Below are 21,219 nucleotides of genomic sequence, written 5' to 3' on the forward strand. Positions count from 1 at the left end.
TTGAGTTATTAGACGAAATTTCTAAAGGTGAAAGTGTCTCCTCAGTGGCAAAACATTATAAAATCAATGAGTCAACGGTACGATCAATCAAGAAATCGGAAGAAAAAATCGGCCGTAGTGTCCGTGAAACCGCGCTAATTGCTTCAAAAATTTACTCTGTAACTCTTGATGTTAAATTTAAAAAAATGGAAAAGCTTTAAATCTCTGGATAGAAGACCGAATTCAAAATAAAATTCCGTTAAGTTCACTCATCATTCGTGAAAAGACAAAACTTCTTCATCAACACTTTAGCGAAACTGGTGATAGCACTGGCGGGATGTTTTTTTTTTTTTTGCTAGCAAAGGCGCTGATTTGAAAGATTTGTTTGAAATTTCTAATAAATATTACATTTAATATTAAATTGTTTCTTATTTTCATTTCGATGCCATATGCTTGCATTTCGCTATGTACTGTCATGTACAGTCATATTATGAAGGTACATATAATACATACATAGACAAAATTTTAGACTAGTTTTTCTTATATATTTCATACTTCGGAAGGAACCCCTTTATTACTATGGGAGCCATAACTCAGTATTCGCGTTTTCGGTATTCGCGACATTTCTCAGGAACGTAACCCCCGCGAATAGCGAGGGTTTACTGTACTTAGGAATTTATTTTGATGACCGTCTTAATTTCAATTACCATGCAAAATATGTACTTCAGAAAATAAAAGCTATGACCTATAAAATTATTAAGATTACCAGGAGTACTTTTGGTGTAAAGAAATCTTCCATTAAATTATACTACTCTTGTATGTTTATACCAATTGTGTGTTATGCGGCTGGGGCCTGGGGATACAGAATCGGTAACTCCCTTGTTCAAAAATATCTTACTCAAGCACAAAGATTCTTTCTTCTCGCTGTAAGTAGAGCTTGTCGAACTGTCTCTACAGCTGCTCTCCAGGTCCTCAGTCATTGACTGTCAATCCAATATGAAGTAATGTTACACTATCTTTTATATTGTAGAAGAAAAAATGTTCCTGTGTTGTAAAAGGTATAACATATAATACTGGCTTGCAAGAAAATGTAGACATTAAAAGAATGAGAAATGAATGTTGTAGAGCATGGCAAAATACCTGGTCCACCTCTACTTTGGGTAGGGAGACCTTTAAGTGTTTTCCCGAGGTTGTTGATTACGACAAGAAAATTGACTGGTTCAATCCTGGTTTATACGTTACGTTTTTATATACTGGTCATGGAAGTCTTAACTTTAAATTGTTCTCACTAGGATTAAGTAACACTCCTCTCTGTAGTTGCGGTGCTCAAGAAACTGTTGAGCATCTCGTCTTTCATTGTCCTCTGTACGACGATTTAAGACTAGACTTTCAACATTCTCACAAATGTATTTGACTGCTCCGAACTGCCGAGATTGGTTAACTGTTCTGAATATTATACTGCCTTCTCCACCTATGCAGAGAAATTGTTTAAATGGAGAAAAAGAATTCTTGCTCCTGAGGTTCAGTAAAATGCTAAACTGTTTCTTTGGATTACGCTTACCTGATGTATTGATCAGTCTGCTGGACTCCGAAGCCCAGTATTTCACTGTATCATCACTGTTTTACCTGGAAGTAGCCAAAAGAGGCTTATATTATAGATTTAAAAAGGGCATACCCACAGAATTTCTGGGGATAGCCCTTGATACAACCAATACCTTCAATGATGAAAGAAAAAGAATAGCCACAAAGCTCCACGAGCTATGGCAAACAAAGTGGGAGCAGGAAACCAGAGGTCTGGTCACCAAACGGTTTCTGCCACTGGTGTCAATGGTCAGCCCAAAGCCACCTAAGTGGTATGCCCCTGGACTTTTTACATCATTTATATTGACAGGGCACGGCTCCCTAAAGGCGAAACTAACCTCCTTAGGCCTGACCGATGACCCAAACTGCACCTGTGGCAAAAGTGAAGACTGGGCACACATTCTCTATGAATGTATAATATATGACATCCCCAGAACAGAGCTAATAGCACAGATTGGTCCCCTTCCCAGGGGAGAAGAACATCTCTTCATCATAGAAGAGCAAAATTATAAAGCTTTTACATCTTTCACACAGAAAGTTTTCGAAATGCGCAGAGCAATGCAAAGAATGGCAATTCAGCCCCCCAGCAATTAAACAATAATCAATAGTGAAATTGCCCAAGTTTCCCACCACGCCCAGATGATGACTTAAAAACTGTTAGGGTAGCAGAATTCTGCACCCTGACAGAAACTTGACATAACAAAACTCCCCATGACTACCATGCCATGTGTAGGGGCCCCAAACCAGTGTAGGGGAGGGGGGATGGGAATGCATGCAGAGAAAGTGAATGGGAATGAGCAGAAGAGCAAATGTAATTGGCCAAAAGAATACAAAGTTAAAAATAACTTACATTACTTTATATATATTGTACCAACAAACATTTACAAACCACATAAACACTATCACTGCATTCTCCCCTGGCCTGCAAAAAAAAAAAAAAAAAACACCTTGCAGCTAGGCCTGCACCACAACTGAAGAATAACAGTAAGTTGCGGTGCCCAGAGAGTGCAGTGCAGAAAGAAAGAGTCGAATAAATGAGATGAGAGCTAGAAGAATGAATAAAAGTGCAAGCGTGAGAGAAAAGAACACAAACCACAAATGCTAAGTTAAGTACACACTAACCCTGGTTTTAATTAGTATTTAAATTTACGCTACCCATCATTGCATCCCCTCCTGGTGTGTGAGAAAAAGATGAATGAGTTGAGTGAAATAATAAAAAAAAAAAAAAAATAATAAATAAATAAATAAATAAAAAAAAAAAAAATATATATATAAAAAAAAAAAAAAAATTATAAAATAAGAAAAAAGTATAAAAAAAAAAAAAAAAGAATGCAAGTAGAGTGAGAATGCACATTACGAATGAAGTAAATGTGTGTCCCCCCCCCTTCACCTGGTAGGTTCCCCACTGCCAGCTAACATATCCCACCCCCAGAGCGGGATGGGCAGCTGGACCTTCATACCGGATTCGACACTCCTTGGACATGACACCGACGAAGACATTCTGCGGCTTTGCTGCCAACACGCCATTGGCGATCCGAACTGGGTACTCTAACCTGGTTCCCTTTAAAACCCCATCCCCAGGCAGGGAATGGAGGAGACGGATCTCTGTCTCCTCTCCTCCCTGCCTACCCTCCCCATATTTCGCCTGGTGGGGCTCGTCTCCACTGACCTCTTTGGGGATGCCTACTCTATCCGTCCCTATTCTTCTATCTGTTTCCTCCCCAGTCTTCAATCTCCCCCCCCACTCTCTCTCTCACTAAATCGACCTAGTACACCCCTTAACAATGCCGCCAAATTATAACCAACGTCTAAATTCTACCGGTTTTGTGCAAATCTCTAAGATATCTAACACTATCAGCTTTTATCTAGCGTTACATGTCTAAATTTAATAACATCAAAATTTTGCCCGACCTATTTGGCCTTTAACATATCTCTTTAGTGTTCAACCCTAACCAGCAATTTCCTAACAGCAATCCCATTAAGCATTAATGTCAAATGCATAAAATTTTTTTTTTTTTTTTTTTAAATAGGCCCTAGCCACTGAAATCCCAGGAAACTAGGTGGCAGGACCTGCCAGAGCAAATTGTTGTGATACTGGATACACCCGGCTAGCCTCCACGTGGCAGGGTATGGGCAACGTTGGGCCCCACTAGGGGCCTGGCGGCCAATTAGCCGGATAAACAATGGGCACAACATATCACACTGCACAGACACGACCCACACACTTTCAAGTCTCTGGCTTGACAGTGTACTGTCCTCGATACAGTGAAACACACGCGGAGATGGGAGAAATCCCAGGTGCCGTCTGACACGAACATACCTTATACCTTATTGTATCATCACTGTATATAGTCTTTTTATGTACCATCATTGTATATAGTCTTTTATGTACCATCATTGTATATAGTCTTTTTATGTAACATCACTGTAAATAGGCTTTTCATGTATAATTAATTATTGTACTTTTCATATATAATTAATCATTATAAATTGTACACAATGTATAGATTACTTTCAGCGGCAAATAGGGGAAACCCTGGAGCCCCCAAAAAAAATAATAAAATACTTTGAATACTTGTATGTATCTGTTGCAATTAAATAATTTCAAGTGATATGTAAATAGTAGTGGGTCTGGACCTGAATTCCAGAGAAATTCAGCTTTTGTAAGCCAGAATCTGATATCAGTAACTTACAGGTGTAGCTGTCTTCTCTGATTTTAAAACTATTTTCATACTGCCATCTCTATTATAAATTGTCTACAATTATTTGGAAACACATAATAGTTGTCAGCACTGTAGACCTTTTTTATATAAATGGACACTTTATTGAAAACATACATGAAGTAACCATGAAAAAGTTATATATATACTTTCTCCAAGAAATCATATGCTGAAGGTCAGGTGAATAAGGCAATTAGCATATTTGGAAAGAAATTTAGAAATTGTTGCACAATGAACTGCACCATTATCGTGAAGTAATCTCCAATTTTTCAAAACACTTAGGATAACCCACGTTTCTTTTTTTCACTGATTTTATATATCCTGGATCATGATCATGTTAGCTACACTGAGCAGCCACTTTACTAGGTACATCCACCCCTTTCATTAAACGGAGCACTCCTTCAGTAATAGTATCACCTGTTCATACCATGTGATATGCAGCAGATTGATAGATATATGAAGAGGTATCAAAAAGTTCATACCCTGACCTAGATAAAACATCAGTAGGAAGATGCCGTTTTTTAATATAAGTTGTCTACATATTCAATAATTAACATGTGAAATTTCATTCCCTTTAGATTCCAGCTACCACCAGAGGTGGAGGCCGGAATCTAAAGAAGGACGCTGTGGTTGACAAAGTGGAGTATTGAGCAGTGATCAAGTTCCTGCATTTGCAGGGCAAGAAAGCTCAGGAAATTGACGAAGATATGAAAGCTGTGCATAGGCAGAATTGTCCATCCTACGACACTACAAAAAAGTGGAAATGGGAGTTCCAGTTTCAGTTGTTCAAGTGTCTTTGACGAGCCAAGAGAAGGAAGGCCATCAACATACACAGGCAGTGCGATGGTTGCAAAGGTTGAGCAGCTGATGTTGAATGACAGACGGGTGACAGTTCATTTCAAATGCAGTGGGAATTAGTTATGGGTCTGCCCACAGCATTTTACATGACCATCTGCACGTGTCTAAGGACCCTCCAGGATGGGTTCCAAGATTGCCAACACCTTTACAGAAGCAATGTCGAATGCCATGTTCTCGCCAACTGTTGGATTTGTGTAATGCGAATGCTGAACTTTTTTGATCAGTTGGTGATAAATGACGAATGCTGGGTGTACCAGTATGATCTGGAGACTAAAGGCATGTCAAAGCAGTGGAAGCACACCACCTCACCTCCCAAAAAAGGCAAAGACCACTCCATCTGTGAAGAAGATGATGTTGTCTCTGTTTTGGAAGAGAAAAGGGTGTTATCCTGACAGATTACTTATCTTGTGGTTCCACACTTACTGGAGAATGCTACAGAAATCTTTTGAAAAGGTTACGCAATGCTTTGAAGGTGAAAAAAGTGTGAAATGTTAACCAAAGGTGTCCATCTTCTGTCAGACAATGCACTGGCTCACACGGCTGTTGCTATCACCAACTTTTTTGCCCACTGCAGCTTAAAACTACTGAATCACCCACACTATTCTCCTGACCAAGCACCGTCAGACTTCTTGTTTCGAGAAATGAAGAAACCATTGGATGGATGCCACTTCGATTCGTCTAAGGAAGTTATCAATGAAGTGGCATTGTGGTTTCAGGCAAAAAGTTCAGACCTATGATCAAGGCCTTAAACAACTGATCCATAGATGGGAGAAATGTGTTACTGTACATGGAGAGTACATAGAAAAGGATTAAAGTTCCTGTGAAGTTTCACCTTTCTAGGGCTATTATTTCTAGGTAAGGGTATGAACGTTTTGATACCCCCTCGTATATACAGATTCTCTTTGTGAGAATGAGCAATACATAGGATTTAAGCAACCTTGAGTGGCAAGTTAGTCAATGCCAGCTATGCACGTATGAATATCTTAAACTGCATCCCTGCTGGGATTTTCACATACGACTATTTCGAGCATATAGAGATCATTTAATGACCAAATAACATCTAGTCAATGTTGATTGTGTAGTCGGAAACAGCTGGATGATGTGAGAGGCCAAGACAGACTGAAAGGACTGCAGTGTAACAGAAAAGCTAGGGTCAGAAAAATAACAACCCAGTGCAGCAGTTGTAATTAAAGAGATATTTAAGATTGTGCATCTCCAATGTATCTTGACACAATGGAGTATTGTAGCAGATAGCTGAACCAGGTTCCCATCCTGTCTGTGCGAAAAAAAGACAGTTACAATGGTCTTAGGAACAACAGTGGATGATTTAAAAAAAAAAAAAAAAAAAAAATAGATTTTGCCAGGCCTCAAAAGTTTCAATTTGTGCTGTTTCATGCTGAGTAGGAGTAGAATGTGGGGAAAATAGCACAATACCATGGATAAATCCTACCACAGTCCATATGGTAGGTGTAATGGTGTGGTGAATGTTTTCATATTGTACATTGGACTCGTTGATTTCATTGGAGCACCACTCGAATGCCACAGGTTACCTGGAATTTACTTTTGATCACATGCATCCATTTACGGTTGCAGTGCACCCACCTGCAAATGGATCGTTCCAACAGGATAATGCGCACTAGATTTTGTACAATGCTGGCCATGTCACAAAGACAGCATCATTAACTGGTGCCACGAATGAGAGTTAATTCAACCTAATGTAGAGGCTTCCCTAGTCACCAGACCTCACTCCAGTTGTGCACCTATGGGATGAGCCGAACAATAACCATCCAGTTAACAACTGTGGGAAGCAGTTTAGTTAGCGTGGACTAGCATCTCTGTGACACTTTTGTACCTTATTGACTCCATGCCATGATGAATCTAGGCTGTCCCAATGGCTAGATGGAACCAACTTGCCATTTAATAGGTGTATCAGTGGCCATCAGTGTATGATGTTCTAGTTTGAGTGGCTGTTTTCAGCTCTTATTTGATGATTGATCTGGATAATGCTGCTAATGGAGGAAACAAGTTCATTGTTTGTTTACTTATTGATATTATTTACTATATTGTCAACACCTTGCATTATCCTCAGTAATATCATATTTATCTTTTAAGGATTGATACCATCCAGATATTCTATCTCTTGATATGCTTGCACATTACTTCATTTCTACAACTGTGATAACAAATTGCTTATTAAGATCAGATAAAAAGTAACATTTGTCTATGTTCAACCAAAATGCTACCTACTCTTAAAAAAAAAAAAAAAAAAACACCAACTTTAGGCATTTTAGTTTATGGAATAAAATAGTTTTTCTTATTTGATGTTCAGATATTTTTGATAGATTGAGTCCTGGAATGTTTTTTGATCCAACACTTTTAGTAATGTTCATGTACAAAAATGTTTTGAGTAAATGGTAAGTTTTTTTATTGTATGATCTGAAGTTTGTACTTTTGCCTTTAAGGTCAGCGCAGTGTGCATGAGAGTGAACCAGGTTAACATTAATTTTTTCCAAGTATTTTATAAGAAATTAAATATAGAAATGGTAAAGTATGTATTTTTTTTTTTTTCATTTTCTATTAATACTACTAATTCCAGAATTATCCTTAGGTGCATTAGGGAACAGCAAGACAGAAAATGCTTCACTGAATAACTATGGTAGTTCTTCCCATGAAAACAGTACTTCTTACTCATCATCTTATGCAGGACAGAAAACTGCAGTACCATCCACAACTAGTTACACAAATCCAAATTCCTCTCTATCTTCTGTAAGTAGTGACCTCACAAATAGTCAATCTCAGAATAAATATGGCACGTCTTCTCAAACTCCGAATTCATCATATGTCCCCGGTTCCACAACATATGGTATCCAGCAGTCAGTATATTCTGGTTCCACAACTACAGCAGGAAGCACTTATCCATCTCAATCAGGTTTGTGTTATTTAACTTTTATTTAGAATTTTTTTTTTTTTTTAACTGCCTAAGTCAAATAAAACACAGTTTAATGAAACCAGGTCAAATAATGGTTGACAGTCAAATAATATGACTAAGGAATACTGGACCATGCAACAGGGGATCGTCCATATGCTGTCAAGTAGTGGGCAGCAGAATTTCACAAAATTTACATGAAAACAAATGGATATATGTGCTATAAATACAGTTATGCAAGAGTGCACACACCAGACATCCAAATATAAACATTGTGATCTCCCTATGATTTGGCTTGTAAGTTCTTTTTTCAGTTTCTGCTGACATTCATTTGAATTTTTTGCAGTGTACAGTTGATATATCCTTAAATAATGCACATGGATGCAAATGATTGGAATTTTGAGCCCATTTGCTTCCATAAAAAATGCATGGAACATTTGACTACTGGGACTCTAAAATATTGGCTCCAAAAATAGTTACGATGCAGTGTAAGAATGGGAGTATAAAAAGAATTTAATTTTCTTTTATTATTGTTGTTATTAATTATTTATTGACATGAGACTTCGAGATAGTTTTAAGACATTTCAGCCATTGACAATTGCTGTAAAGTTGTTTATTTGACTATTAACCATTATATAATGATTAAGTCATATAAAGCCAAGTCAGGTATAGTGGTTAATAGTCAAATAATATAACTTAAGGAATAAATACTAGACCATGCAAAAGGGATCATCCACATGCTGTCAGGTAGTGGGCAGCAGAATTTGGCAAAATCTGCTTGAAAGCAGGTGATTATTGTGTGTCAATATACAGGAAAAAAGATGTGACACTAACTTGTATTACTTGTAAATAATAATGTTTGCACGTGCTTATAATGATGTTGGGGAGGGTTACCATGTTCTACTACCTTCTCTGTCCCTCTACCACCTCTCAGTTATGGAAGGACAGTTATAGTATGAGTTGTGTACAGTTTATCTGCATATTTGCATGTTGTTTGCATGCTTTCAGTTTTGCTTAACCTTGTATTGTTAAAATGTTTAAGCAGAAGCAGTATCTGAATCAGCCTGACAATTTTTGGTGTGTGTGTGTGTGTGTGTGTGTGTGTGTGTGTGTGTGAGCGCACGCTATTTATAACAAAGTCAAAGGAAGAATATCTTTAGTATAACTAAACTTGCACTTTAGTTTCAAGATTAATGATGTGACCAAATGGGCTCCACATATTCTGTATTACCTGTACCACAAATATGGGGATGTGGCCAACTGGGAAAATTGAAAGTGTGTTTTTTGATACTTCTGTGGTGTGTTGAGAACTGCACAACTACATTCACTATTGCTGTTTCTGCATGACAGAAATATCAGTAATGTCAAAAAATACCAAGCACAGTCTCAAATGTATAACATATCATCTGCGGTTAAGGCCTGTTCCACGTAATGAAGACCTGTGATACAGATACTCCAAAGTTGTGGGATTAAGGAAGCAGTACTAAATATAGTGAGGATTCTTGTGTTTGCATTTGCATACTTTATGGGACTGTCTATATTAACAGGTTTGGACTACCAACTAGAAAATTATAATCTGGCAAACTTAATAATCAACAAGAGTTGTATGATCTAGTTTATGATTTCACATTATCGAAGAGCAAGCAGTACTCTTTGGTTCTGGGTTAAAACAGTGGAAGTTACTTTAAGCAGGAACTAAAATTATGGTATATCAAAAATGTTAAAGTTTTTTAAAGGTATTTCATTATGTAAACCAGTATGTATTTCTTTAAAGATATTAGTGGTCTTCTGATATGGACTAAGCATTGAACACAATCGTAATGAATGGTATATATTTATTAACGTGTTAAAATTAAGTTTAAAAGCAGTTTTGCTGCACAGCAGAAATGGATTCCCATCATTCCTCTACTTCTTGCTGTTGGCCTGATAGAAACATGAACGTGTCCAAGATCCCTAGTGCGACAAAGTAACATGACTTTCTGTATAATGTCTCTGGTAACAGAAGGTAATCCATTTCACAAAATACTGTTGTTTTCTATATATGTGGGACAGTTGTGTACAAAAAAAAAAAAAAAAAACTATTGTGCAGCAGTGACAAAAGAGAGGAATTTTTATCAGAAAGAAGTAATATGTTCTACTTATTCAACCAAACAAGGTTCTTCTTCTGGATTTGCATAGAAAGTGTGGATTAATGAAGAATTTTCTTAAGGCTCTGGAGAAAGAAGGAAATGGATTCTGCTATCTAATTGAAGTTTTTACAAATTTGCCAGATGTCAAACTGAACGGAGAAATTTTTCATTTTCCATCAAATAAAGAAACTCCTTGAAGATGTATTTGAAACAAAACTGTGCAATGCTGAACTCGCAGCTTGGGATCATTTAAAGCAGTTTTTTATTGATTTTTTGGAATTAGGAAAAAAGATAATTATGAATCTTTGATGTCAACTTTACTGCAGTGGTATAAAGATATGGGCTGTCTTTGTATGTTTATTTTCTTCATTCCCATCTCAATTTTTTTCTGAAATTTGGGCAGTGTAAGAGAAGGGAAACCTTTTCATCAAGACATCCACAATATAAAATTGGCATCAAGGTTGCTGGAATACTACCATGATTGGAGATTACTGCTAGTTTCATAAGCAGGAAAGCAAAGTAGTTTTTAAGAAAAACTGTGAAAACATTTCTAAGAAAATAAAAGAATGTGCCTAGTACATCATATGTTTGATTAAAGTATTTTAAAATGAATGACTCATTTTTAAGATGGCATATATATTATTGCATGATATTTGAGACCCTGGGTGCCAAGGGAATTCGAGGTCAAGCGTTCACTATTGCGAATTAAATAGTGATAAGTTATTTTTAAGTAATATCGTTTACTATCAGCAGTTCATTTATAAACCAGTTATACACTTGAAAAGTCTCGTAAGAACAAAGAGGGAAAATTCACCTTTCTTGTTTTTTATGTATATTTCTTTATTAATCAACTAACTTTTCTATCAGCTTGACCTCCTTGGGGCACTGCTCCTGCCTACCTGTGGCAGGGCTAGAAACCTGAGAGGGAAAGTTAACCCCCCAGGGCAAAAAGGAGCTAACCATAGATTACAACGATTATCCTGCAATTTAGCAGTCTAGGCGCTCATCTAGTACTGTCAGCGATGCTGATCATGAATCTAACTATGATGCAACAAAGTCAAACACACGCTTCTTGATGTAGACCGGGGTTCGAGCCCGTGCCCACCAAATACGGAGGATGTGGAAAGGTCAGAGAATGACCACCGCATATCCCCGGAGTAATATGGCCTTAGTTGCTAATGTTCCTAAAAACAAAAAAAAAAAAAAAAAAAAATCAAACAGAATGCGTAAGAACCCAGAACAACAGGAATGCCCGTCATTCCTTATCTTGCACTTTCTGTCAGATAAATCTGTGAGCAATTTACCACCATTTCCCATATAGAAATGCTTAGAAAATGTGGCGGGCTCTCCCAAAATGGTGAGAAGACAGATCTTGTGGGTTGGTCACTCACACACTAGTAAGACTTTTGTTGTTTTAGTAGGCGCCTCCGTAGCCAGGTGGGAAGGAGCAGCAGTGTGTAGCACACGCTTCTTGATTAGACCGGGGTTCGAGCCCGTCACCACCAAATACGGAGGATGTGGAAAGGTCAGGGAATGACCACCGCATATCCCGGAGCAATGTGGCCTTAGTTACTAATGCTCCTATAAAAAAAAAAAAAAAAAAAAAAAAAAAAACTAGGTGGCAGTGATCACAGTGTACTGATGTGGGATTTACTCAAAGATATAATTACCATCAGGGGTAAAGGAAAGGGTTTTTGCTTCTGTAAAGGTGAGTACAGTGGCCTGAGACAGTTGTTATATTCTGTACAGTGGGATCAACTGACGATGTTACCATCAGTAAATTATAAGTGGGAAGCATTCAAGGAATTAATTGTGGATGCTAATAAAAGTTCCATACCTAATAAGAAATATTGTTCAAGGTTTAGGCCTAAATGGTTATCAAATGAACTAATGAGACTGGCGACAGAGAAGAAAAATGCATGGGATGCATATAAATTATCAAGCGACTCAGGAGCCTATGGCAGATATAAGCTAGTCTGTAATCAGGTCACAAAGGAGGTTAGGCAGCAAAGGCAGATTATGAGAAATCTTTGGCAAAAGTTGCTAAGAAAACAGGAAGGATTCCTTTACTTATATAAACTCTAAAAGGAAGGGGATGAATCTGATTGGTCCACTTGATATTGATGGTTCGACTGTTGATGATCCTGCTCAGTTAGGAAACAAACTGAATGAGCATTTTCCATCTACATTCACACATGCGGAATTATTAAGGTTTGAAAATGGCAGAAGGTTATCAAATTGTAGCAAGGCGCTTAATGATTTTGTAATAACTCAGAGCAAAGTGGAAGAGAAATTGTTGAAGTTAAACATAAGAAAGGCATCTGGGGTGGATGGGATCTATCCAGTTATGTTAAAGGAGGTGGCAAAGCACATAAGCAAACCCTTAGCCATAATTATGAGAGCATCCTTGGACTAAAGGGAGGTCCCCACGGACTGGAGATGTGCAAATGTATCCCCAATTCACAAAGGGGGATCGAAGGGTGACACGAGTAATTACGGACCAGTTAGTTTAACTTCTTTTCGGGGTTAAATAATGGAGTCACTGGTTAAAGATGCATTGCAGGATCATCTAGACAAGACTGCAGCTATAATTCAGACACAGCATGGGTTTGTTAAGGGAAAGTCTTGTCTGAAAAATTTAATAGGATATTATGATGTGGTTACAAAGGAACTGGATGCAAAAAGTAATTTTGATGTCATATATTTGGATTTCAGGAAAGCTTTTGACAGTGTTATGCATGGAAGACTATTGTATAAGTTGTCGTTTTGGTTTTTAGGAGCATTAGCAACTAAAGCCATATTGCTCCGGGAATATGCTGTGGTCATTCCCTGACCTTTCCCCATCCTCCGTATTCGGTGGTGACTGACTAGAACCCCGGTCTAATTAAGAAGCATGTGCTGCGCACTACTGCTCCTTCCCACCTGGCTATGGAGGCACCAGCTATTGTACAAATTGGAGCAGAATGGTATTAAGGGTAAGTTGCTACAATGGATAAAAGGATTGAGTGGGAGAAGACAGAGGGTGTTAATCAATGGGTGCTGCTCTTCGTCGACTAATGTTATTAGTGGAGTCCCACAGGGTTTGGTGTTGGTCCTCTGTTGTTTTGTGTATTTATCAATGATATTGATGAAGGTATATCAGGCTTAGTGTTGAAGTTTGCAGATGATACATAGGTTGGCAGGGTTGTTAATGACAGTAATGGCAGTGTGCTACTGCAACAGGATCTAGAAAATTTGGGCAGATGGACTAAGAAGTGGCAACTGAAGTTTAACCTTGACAAATGCAAATTACTGCATATGGAGGCCTCATTTTAGGAAGGATGTAGATTTCCTTGAGTGTGTACAGAGAAGGACAACAAGATTGGTGAGGGGAATGAAGGGATCCTCTTACCAAGAGAGGCTTAAGTTCTGGAAATTGCAGTGGCTGGAAACTAGGCACCTGTACAGTGATCTGATTGAGGTCTATAAGGCCTTGAATGGGTTGAGCATGCTGAATTCTGATGGGATCCTTCCACTTGTTCAGATTATGAACCTAAGGGGGCATAAATTCAAATTAAGAAAAGACAGATGTAGAATAGATGTGTGGAAATTTGCCTTTAGTCAGCTGGTGGTTAATTGCTGGAACAAACTTCCATCTGTCGTGGAAGTTGATAGTTTAAATAAATTTAAGGGGGAACTGGACAGGCATTTGGAGGGAATGGTGCGTTTTTTTTTTTTTTTTTGGCTGATGCTGCATAAACTCATATACTTGCTTTCTTGAATCACATGCCACTACTACTACTACTACTATCTGGAGACCTATTAGTTGAAACAGCAAGTCGTAAACATTCTGAGACTCTGCTGAGTCTAGCAACATTTGGAGGACTGCCCGTACAGGTCACCCCACCTGCAACATTAAACACCTCCAAGGGAGGTAATTGCAGAGTGGGATCTGATCTGATCTGATCAGCGTAACAGAAGCTGAACTGGTCCAGGAACTGAAACATCAAAAAGTGATTCAAGCCAAATGTATCATGATTAGGAAAGATGGAGATCTTATTCCCACCCGCAACATCATTCTGACATTCGAATCACCTGTCTTACCATCTAGTGTCAAAGCTGGCTTTCTCAACTGCAGAGTACGGCCTTATATTCTGAATCCTATAAGATGCTATGAATGCCAGAAATTTGGTCACTCACAAATGGCTTGTAGTCTGTCCAAACTGTGGTTCCAAAGAACATTCGCAAACAGACTGTGATGCTAAAACAATGCATTGTCCTAATTGCAAAGGCACACGTCAAGCATATTCAAAATCATGTGATCTCTGGAAAATGGGAAAAAATCCAGAAGTACAGCATAGAACGAAGAGTTTCATACCAAGAGGCTAAAAAACAAATTATACTGAATGCACTTAAATGCACATCCAGCAGCGATATAAAAATATCAGTCAACGGCAACACAAACTGTAGCATCAGTTCCCCAACTATATCGATTGCAAATTGGGCTCAATCTATACTGTCAACATTCATGAAACTGACTCATAAGGAGTAAAAGGTAGTAGGCAGAGCCAACAACACCCCGGTCACAGTTTCACCAACCACACCACATAGATCATCAGATTTTACAAAATTAAAAACAGACTCAAGCTCCCAATAGGAAGACAAACAATATCACTTTAGTAAACGTGGATACCGATAATAATGCAGCCCCAAATGAATCTATCCTAGATCTTCATGCAGAAGATGAAATGGATACTCGACGCAAAAACTTTTTACAAAAAGAGAGAAAATGAAGCTCGATCGCCATAAATAGCCTGGGAATAAAAGAGTCAGAAACATCCTCATGCAACAAAATCAAATAATGCATCATTTCATACAATGGAACTGTAGAGGAATTCACAGTAACATTGATGACGTCTATGGGCTAATCAATCGTCATCATCCTATAGGCATCTGTTTACAAGAGACAAATTTAACACCACATATATCTCTCTCTCAGTAAAAAATTATACTCCTTTTCCTAAAGACAGAACTGTTACAAATACTGCCCATGGAGGGGTAGCCGTACTCCTAGATTCAAGAATACCTTGCATAAAAATTCCCTTACAAATCTCCATTGAAACTGTTGCAACGCATATAATGATTGGTATTATTGTGACCCTTGTCTCTTAGCACCTCCGTAGCCAGGTGGGAAGGAGCAGCGGTACGTAACACACGCTTCTTGATTAGACTGGGGTTCGATCCTGTCACCACCAAATACGGAGGATGCGGAAAAGGTCAGGGAATGACCACCGCATATTCCCAGAGCAATATGGCCTTAGTTGCTAATGCTCCTAAAAACCAAATAACAAACAAACAAACAAACTTGTGTCTCTCTACTTTCACCCAGTCAACCCTATACCATTCATGAACTCGAAGATCTTATTCTGCAGTTGCCAACCCCTGTCTGTTTATTGGGCGACTTCAATGGACACCATCCATTATCAGGTTCTCCCAATGCAGATGGATGAGGACAACTCATTGAACTGCTTGCTGATAGACTAAACCTAACTATACTAAATACTGGCTCACCAACTTACATCCATCCCTCTTCAGGTACAACCTCTGCAATATATCTGTCAATCTGCTCTCCGTCTCTCTTTCCTAAAATTGAGTGGACGGCCCTTGAAAATTTGCTCAGTAGTGATCACTTCCCAGTAATGTGTAAAATTCAAACAGCACATTCCATAATTTCATATTCTGAATGAAATTCCATCAATTTCATATTCAGAAAACCTCAAAACGGAAATTTTTCAAAGCAGATTGGGCAAAGTTCGCTTCTCATGTGTCCTTTGATGACCAGATCATTGTAACCTTTGGTCCTTGAGGCTGTTACCGACATTCTCTCAGACATGCCAGACGAGCTATGCTTGCAACCTGGGAGTCTAAAATGCCGATGGAACTGATATTTGGGTGATACTCAAGTCAAGTGGACCCAATTTTGGCATCTGGGTGGTCTGCCAGCCAAATCCTCTGCTTGCACCTTCTCAATGGTGGGACTGTTAGTAATCCTGGGTATATCCCCTGTTTGCAAGTCCTAAAATAAAAGTAGGGCTTTAGTCGCTGATTTTCTAAAACCCTACAACAACAACTTTCTGATTTTTTCCACATTCTGTCTTAAAATCTTGTCCTTTATCTAAACCTTGGTTTTCCAATAAATGTACTAAGGCTGTTCAAGAGAAGAATGTTGCATATTGTAATTGGCTTGTTTCAAATTTGTCAGTTTCATTTTCTGCCAACACCAGAGCTCGCAACAATTGTAAAACAGTTATTAATCAGCCCAAACTTGAACAGACAAGTAGGAAACTTGCTTCTTGCCCTAATGGTAGCTGAGCATTCTGGTCTCTGGCCGCAACTTTTGCTCATCTCTGCTCCCACCTCTATCAAAACCAGATGGTTCTATTGTCACTTCAGCCAAGAATAAAGCTGACCTGCTAGCATCTCCTTTTTCTTCCGACTCACATATTAATGATCTTAGTAAAACACCTCCCGCCATCCCTAGCACGCTCCATTCAATGTCTCCTGTGGTCTTCCGTCAGAAGGATTTTGACGAATCTCGATGCTAAGAAAGCTCCAGGACGTGATGGCATTTCTCCACTTGTTCTGAAACCCTGTGCTCCTGAACTTATTTCTGTTCTTTGCCGCTTTTTTCACTTTCTTATTCCAAAGGTGTTTTTCCTTCTGCTTGGCAATTTGCTCATATCGAGCCACTTCCTGAAAAGGGTGATAAATCCCTCCCATCCAATTATCGTTCCATTGCAGTTACTTCTACTCTTAGGCGCCTCCGTAGCCAGGTGGGAAGGAGCAGCAGTGCGTAGCACACGCTTCTTGATTAGACCAAGGTTCGAGCCTGCCATCACCAAATACGGAGGATGCGGAAAAGTCAGGGAATGACCACCGCATATCTTGGAACAATATGGCCTTAGTGGCTAATGCTCCTAAAAACCAAATAACAAACAAACAAACTTCTACTCTTTCTAAAGTAATGGAGAAATCAAATAACCACCAACTCTTAGTAAACTATCTAGAAACCGCCTGATCAACGATCATCAGTGTTGGTCCACTGGTGATATTCTTGCTTATGTTTCCCATTTATGGACAAATTCAGTGGAAAAGTTCGGTGAAACCAAAGCAGTTGCTCTTGACATCTCAAAGGCTTTCAATTGTGTTTGGCATAAAGGTCTTCTAAACAAGTTTCCATCTTATGATGCAGGTGGGCAGGAGCAGCAGTGCATAGCACATGCTTCTTGATCAGACCGGGGTTTGAGCCCGTGACCACCAAATACGAAAGATGTGGAAAGGTCAGGAAATGATCACCGCATATCCCCAGAGCAATATGGCCTTAGTTGCTAATGCTCCTAAAAACCAAATAACAACAACATAACAACCATCTTATGATTTGTGAACTGTTTTTTGTAATTGGTTATCCAATTTTCTCTCTAACCACTCACTGAGGGTGATGGTAGATGGCTCTCTGTCTTCTAATTTCTCCATTAATGCTGATGTCCCCCAAGGTTCAGTTCTTTCCCCCACTCTTTTCCTCTTGTACATTAATGACCTCCTTCCATTGACCAGAAATCCTATCCATAGTTTTGCCGTTGATAGCATATTGCATTCCACTTTCCATTTTGAGAAACCTTGCCCTGCTCAATCAGCTTCAGCTTCTCGAATATCCACTACCAATTCCTTAAATGCCTATCTCCAGGTAATTCTCCAGTGGGGCAATGACAACTTGGTTGATTTCAGTCCTTCTAAAACTCAGTTCTGTCTTATATCTCGCAAAAAGGATTCTTCTGCTCCTATGCTTATCATTGGTGTGACCCTCCGATTTCTAGGCAAGATGATATATTTCTTTTGGGGATTACCCTGACTTCTAAACTCTCTTGGCACAAGCATGTTACAAATATTGCTTCCTCTGCTTCTAAAAAACTTGGTTTTCTCTCTTGCTCTCGTCATTACTTTTCTTCCAAACAGCTGCTCACTCTGAACAAATCGCAAATCCTCTCTACCATGGAATATTGTTCCCATATCTGGGTTGGTGCCCCCAAAACCTTTCTCAGGCTTCTAGATTCCATTCAGTTAAGTTAATTAATGACTTCTCTCTAACAGAATCTCTCCACTCTCTGTCTCGTAGATGTAATGTTTCTGCTGCATGCCTTTTCTACAGATACTTCCATGGGTACTGTTCTTCTGAATTGGCTTCTATAATTCCTGCTCTCCCTTTCAAAATAGTCCGAACATGTGCTGCCACCAGCCAACATCCATTTACTGTCCAACTTCTATCTCACAAAACCAACTTTTCATCTTCCTCATTTATTCATTGAACTGCTGTTTTCTGGAACAACCTTCCTTCATACGTATTTTCTGAAAATTGCAGTCTACAGAAGTTGAAGTCTAATGTCAACAAAAATCTTTCCTCTTCTCAACCCTGAATCCATGCACAGTACTATGTACTAGAGGTTCTAATACCTCTCGTTTGGGGTTCTCATAAAAAAAAAAAAAAAAAAACCCTCTCCAATCGACACAGTTACCGATCACATTACAGGACAAATGCTGGCTGCTGTATCTACTGTGATTTCACAATCAGCCATCCATAGAACCATAAATTATTGGTGGAATGATGAAGAGTGTAAGTGCGCAAAAAAATAAAAAAAACAGAGCATGGAACTTGTTTTGCAAACATCCTACCACGGTCAATCTTTTAAACAACCAAAGACTTATAGCCAATGTCCATCACATTAGGAAGAAAGCTAAAAGAGACTCTTGGATTTGATTTGCAAACTTGATTAATAAAAATACTGACACAAGAATAATATGGAGAAAAATAAAACAGCTAAATGACACTTTTCCCCATTATCCACCCCACTTCTCAACTGGAATGGGCAGGAGCTTTCTACCCCCAAAGAGATAGTGAATACCCTAGGGACTGTATTTTCACAGTTGTCTGCATCGACAGCATATGATCCATCATTCCAAAAGATCACAGTATTAGCTGAAAAATCCCAATTGAACTTCAGATCTAGATGTTCTTCACCCTACAATCAACTGCTTACAATGCTTGAACTTCAAGAAGCGATATCTACCTCAAAAAACAGTGCTGCAGGTCCCGATGGAATATATTACATGATGCTTTAACACTTAGATAAAAAATCGGTCTCTTCGCTGCTCGCATTTTTCAATCGCATCTTCCTTGAACATTCTTTCCCCAGTTCCTGGCATCACTCCTATATAATAGCAATTCCCAAACTAGGGAAAGATCAGTCTATTTGTCAAAACTATTGACCCATTTCTCTCACCAGTTGCTTAAGTAAAACTCGGGAAAAGGTAATTCACCGTTGACTCACATGGTATCTCGATTCCAAAATTTGAATAGACTTTTTATAATATGTCATCTGATATTGAAGAGATCTATTCAAGTGATGCAGAGTCTGAATCTTGTTCAAGTGCATCTTGATGGGAGAATGCTACAAACATATGCTAGCATTACTTGGAGTGATGATTCCACACAGATACTGAAAGAGATCTATTGATTCCTCACAGAGTAAATCTGTTTTTTAAAAAGCATATATATTGTTCCAGTGCGCAGGAGAAGCACCCCAAGACGCACATAAACATTAACAGGAGAGTCTCAATATTTGATTTTTCCTATTTAATTAGTTTTTTTGTGCACACCTTTTAGCATTTCTCAAAAATAAAAATGAAGGTGTGACCTGGTGAATAAATTTTGTTCTGACCAGTCAATGCATTTATGTTGGTATGAATGATGCCTTGCCTATTCCTACAATCTTATTTATGAAATCCTCATTTTCCTCAATCTTTATCAGAAACTATATACAAAACTAAATGTTACACCACATAAAATAAACAAAAACTGCATACTTATGAAGAACACTTTATTTGTAGTTCAAAACCAGAATAACCTGTTCTATTACTTTCACAAAATGAGAACAATCCATTATGAGAAGTGTATTTATATTTTACAGTTCAACAACCATGTATTATTTTTTGTTACAGTCAACAAACAGATTTTCATTTTTTGTGTTTTGGAAATAACTATTTTGTAACAAATTGGTGCAGGTCTGGTTGTGAATTATAATATAATGCTCTAGTGTTGACTAGATGTAAACAAAACAAACAAACTTTCTGTGGACAGAAAATAGTCCTGAATATTTATTTTTTGTACTTATAAAAATGTTATTTTCAATAAATTTATTTTCTCCTTTCTTTGGTAGGTTATAATTCGCATACTACATCGGCTTATGTTTCAGGAAATAGTAATTATTCCAACCATCAAGGGTATGCTGGCTCATCTGTCATGAGCACACAGCCTGGAACTCTTCATTCAACTTCCTCTTCTTCCTCGAAGTTAACAGGTAGTTTACCACATGGAGTTAAGGACTCTATTCTAGATGCCCAACAAAACTCTGGACAGGTATAATTTATTATATATTTCATTTGCTAAGGTAGTAATTAAGTTATTGTGGACTGTGTTTTGTATACCTAATTAATAGCAATGATAACATTTCTTTATGTGAATCTGTATATAGGCTAAATTAGCTTCTTAAACCGAAGGTAGAATGCCATGGTATAGTTAAGCGTTGGAATATATTTCTTTTTCTCTCATTATTCATTCATTGAAAAAAATTTTTAAATCTTGTAACAGAAAGCACAAAAAATGAAAATCTGTTTGTTGATTGTAACAAAAAGTAATACATGTGTTGTTGAACTGTCTGCCCTTACTTGAGTACAAGCAAACAGAAATATACTGTCACAAATAATGCGATGAAACGTTTTATGTACTTGCGTGTCGCTATTAAACAAACGCAGAATTAGATTATGTTTAAAGACAAGGAAGATTTTTAAAAAATTGTTTTATATTTCTTGTTTTGGGGGGAAAAAAATTAAAGTGAACACATCTTCAGTTCAGTGAAGTGCCAACCATGCCTTTGAGACTAAAGTGTTTTATTGAAAGGGAAGTATCTTTGTTGATATTTTAATGTTTTCTTGG

At 38.1% G+C, this 21,219-nt stretch overlaps 1 protein-coding gene across 6 annotated transcripts in view; it reads left to right on the forward strand.

Moving 5' to 3' along the window:
• The window catches only part of lig (ubiquitin-associated protein-like lingerer), a 574,370-nt gene that overhangs the window by 293,022 nt on the left and 260,129 nt on the right, over positions 1-21,219 (forward strand). For all 6 annotated transcript variants that reach the window (XM_090377982.1, XM_090377983.1, XM_090377981.1 and 3 more), the window contains exons 15-16: positions 7,747-8,067; positions 20,444-20,643. In XM_090377982.1, the coding sequence (XP_090234108.1) occupies positions 7,747-8,067; positions 20,444-20,643 (521 nt within the window). The remainder of the gene's footprint in view (positions 1-7,746; positions 8,068-20,443; positions 20,644-21,219) is intronic.

Source organism: Mastigoproctus giganteus, chromosome 7 (assembly GCF_048544385.1).
Source record: "Mastigoproctus giganteus isolate SK-2022 chromosome 7, ASM4854438v1, whole genome shotgun sequence".
Taxonomy (NCBI): domain Eukaryota; kingdom Metazoa; phylum Arthropoda; class Arachnida; order Uropygi; family Thelyphonidae; genus Mastigoproctus; species Mastigoproctus giganteus.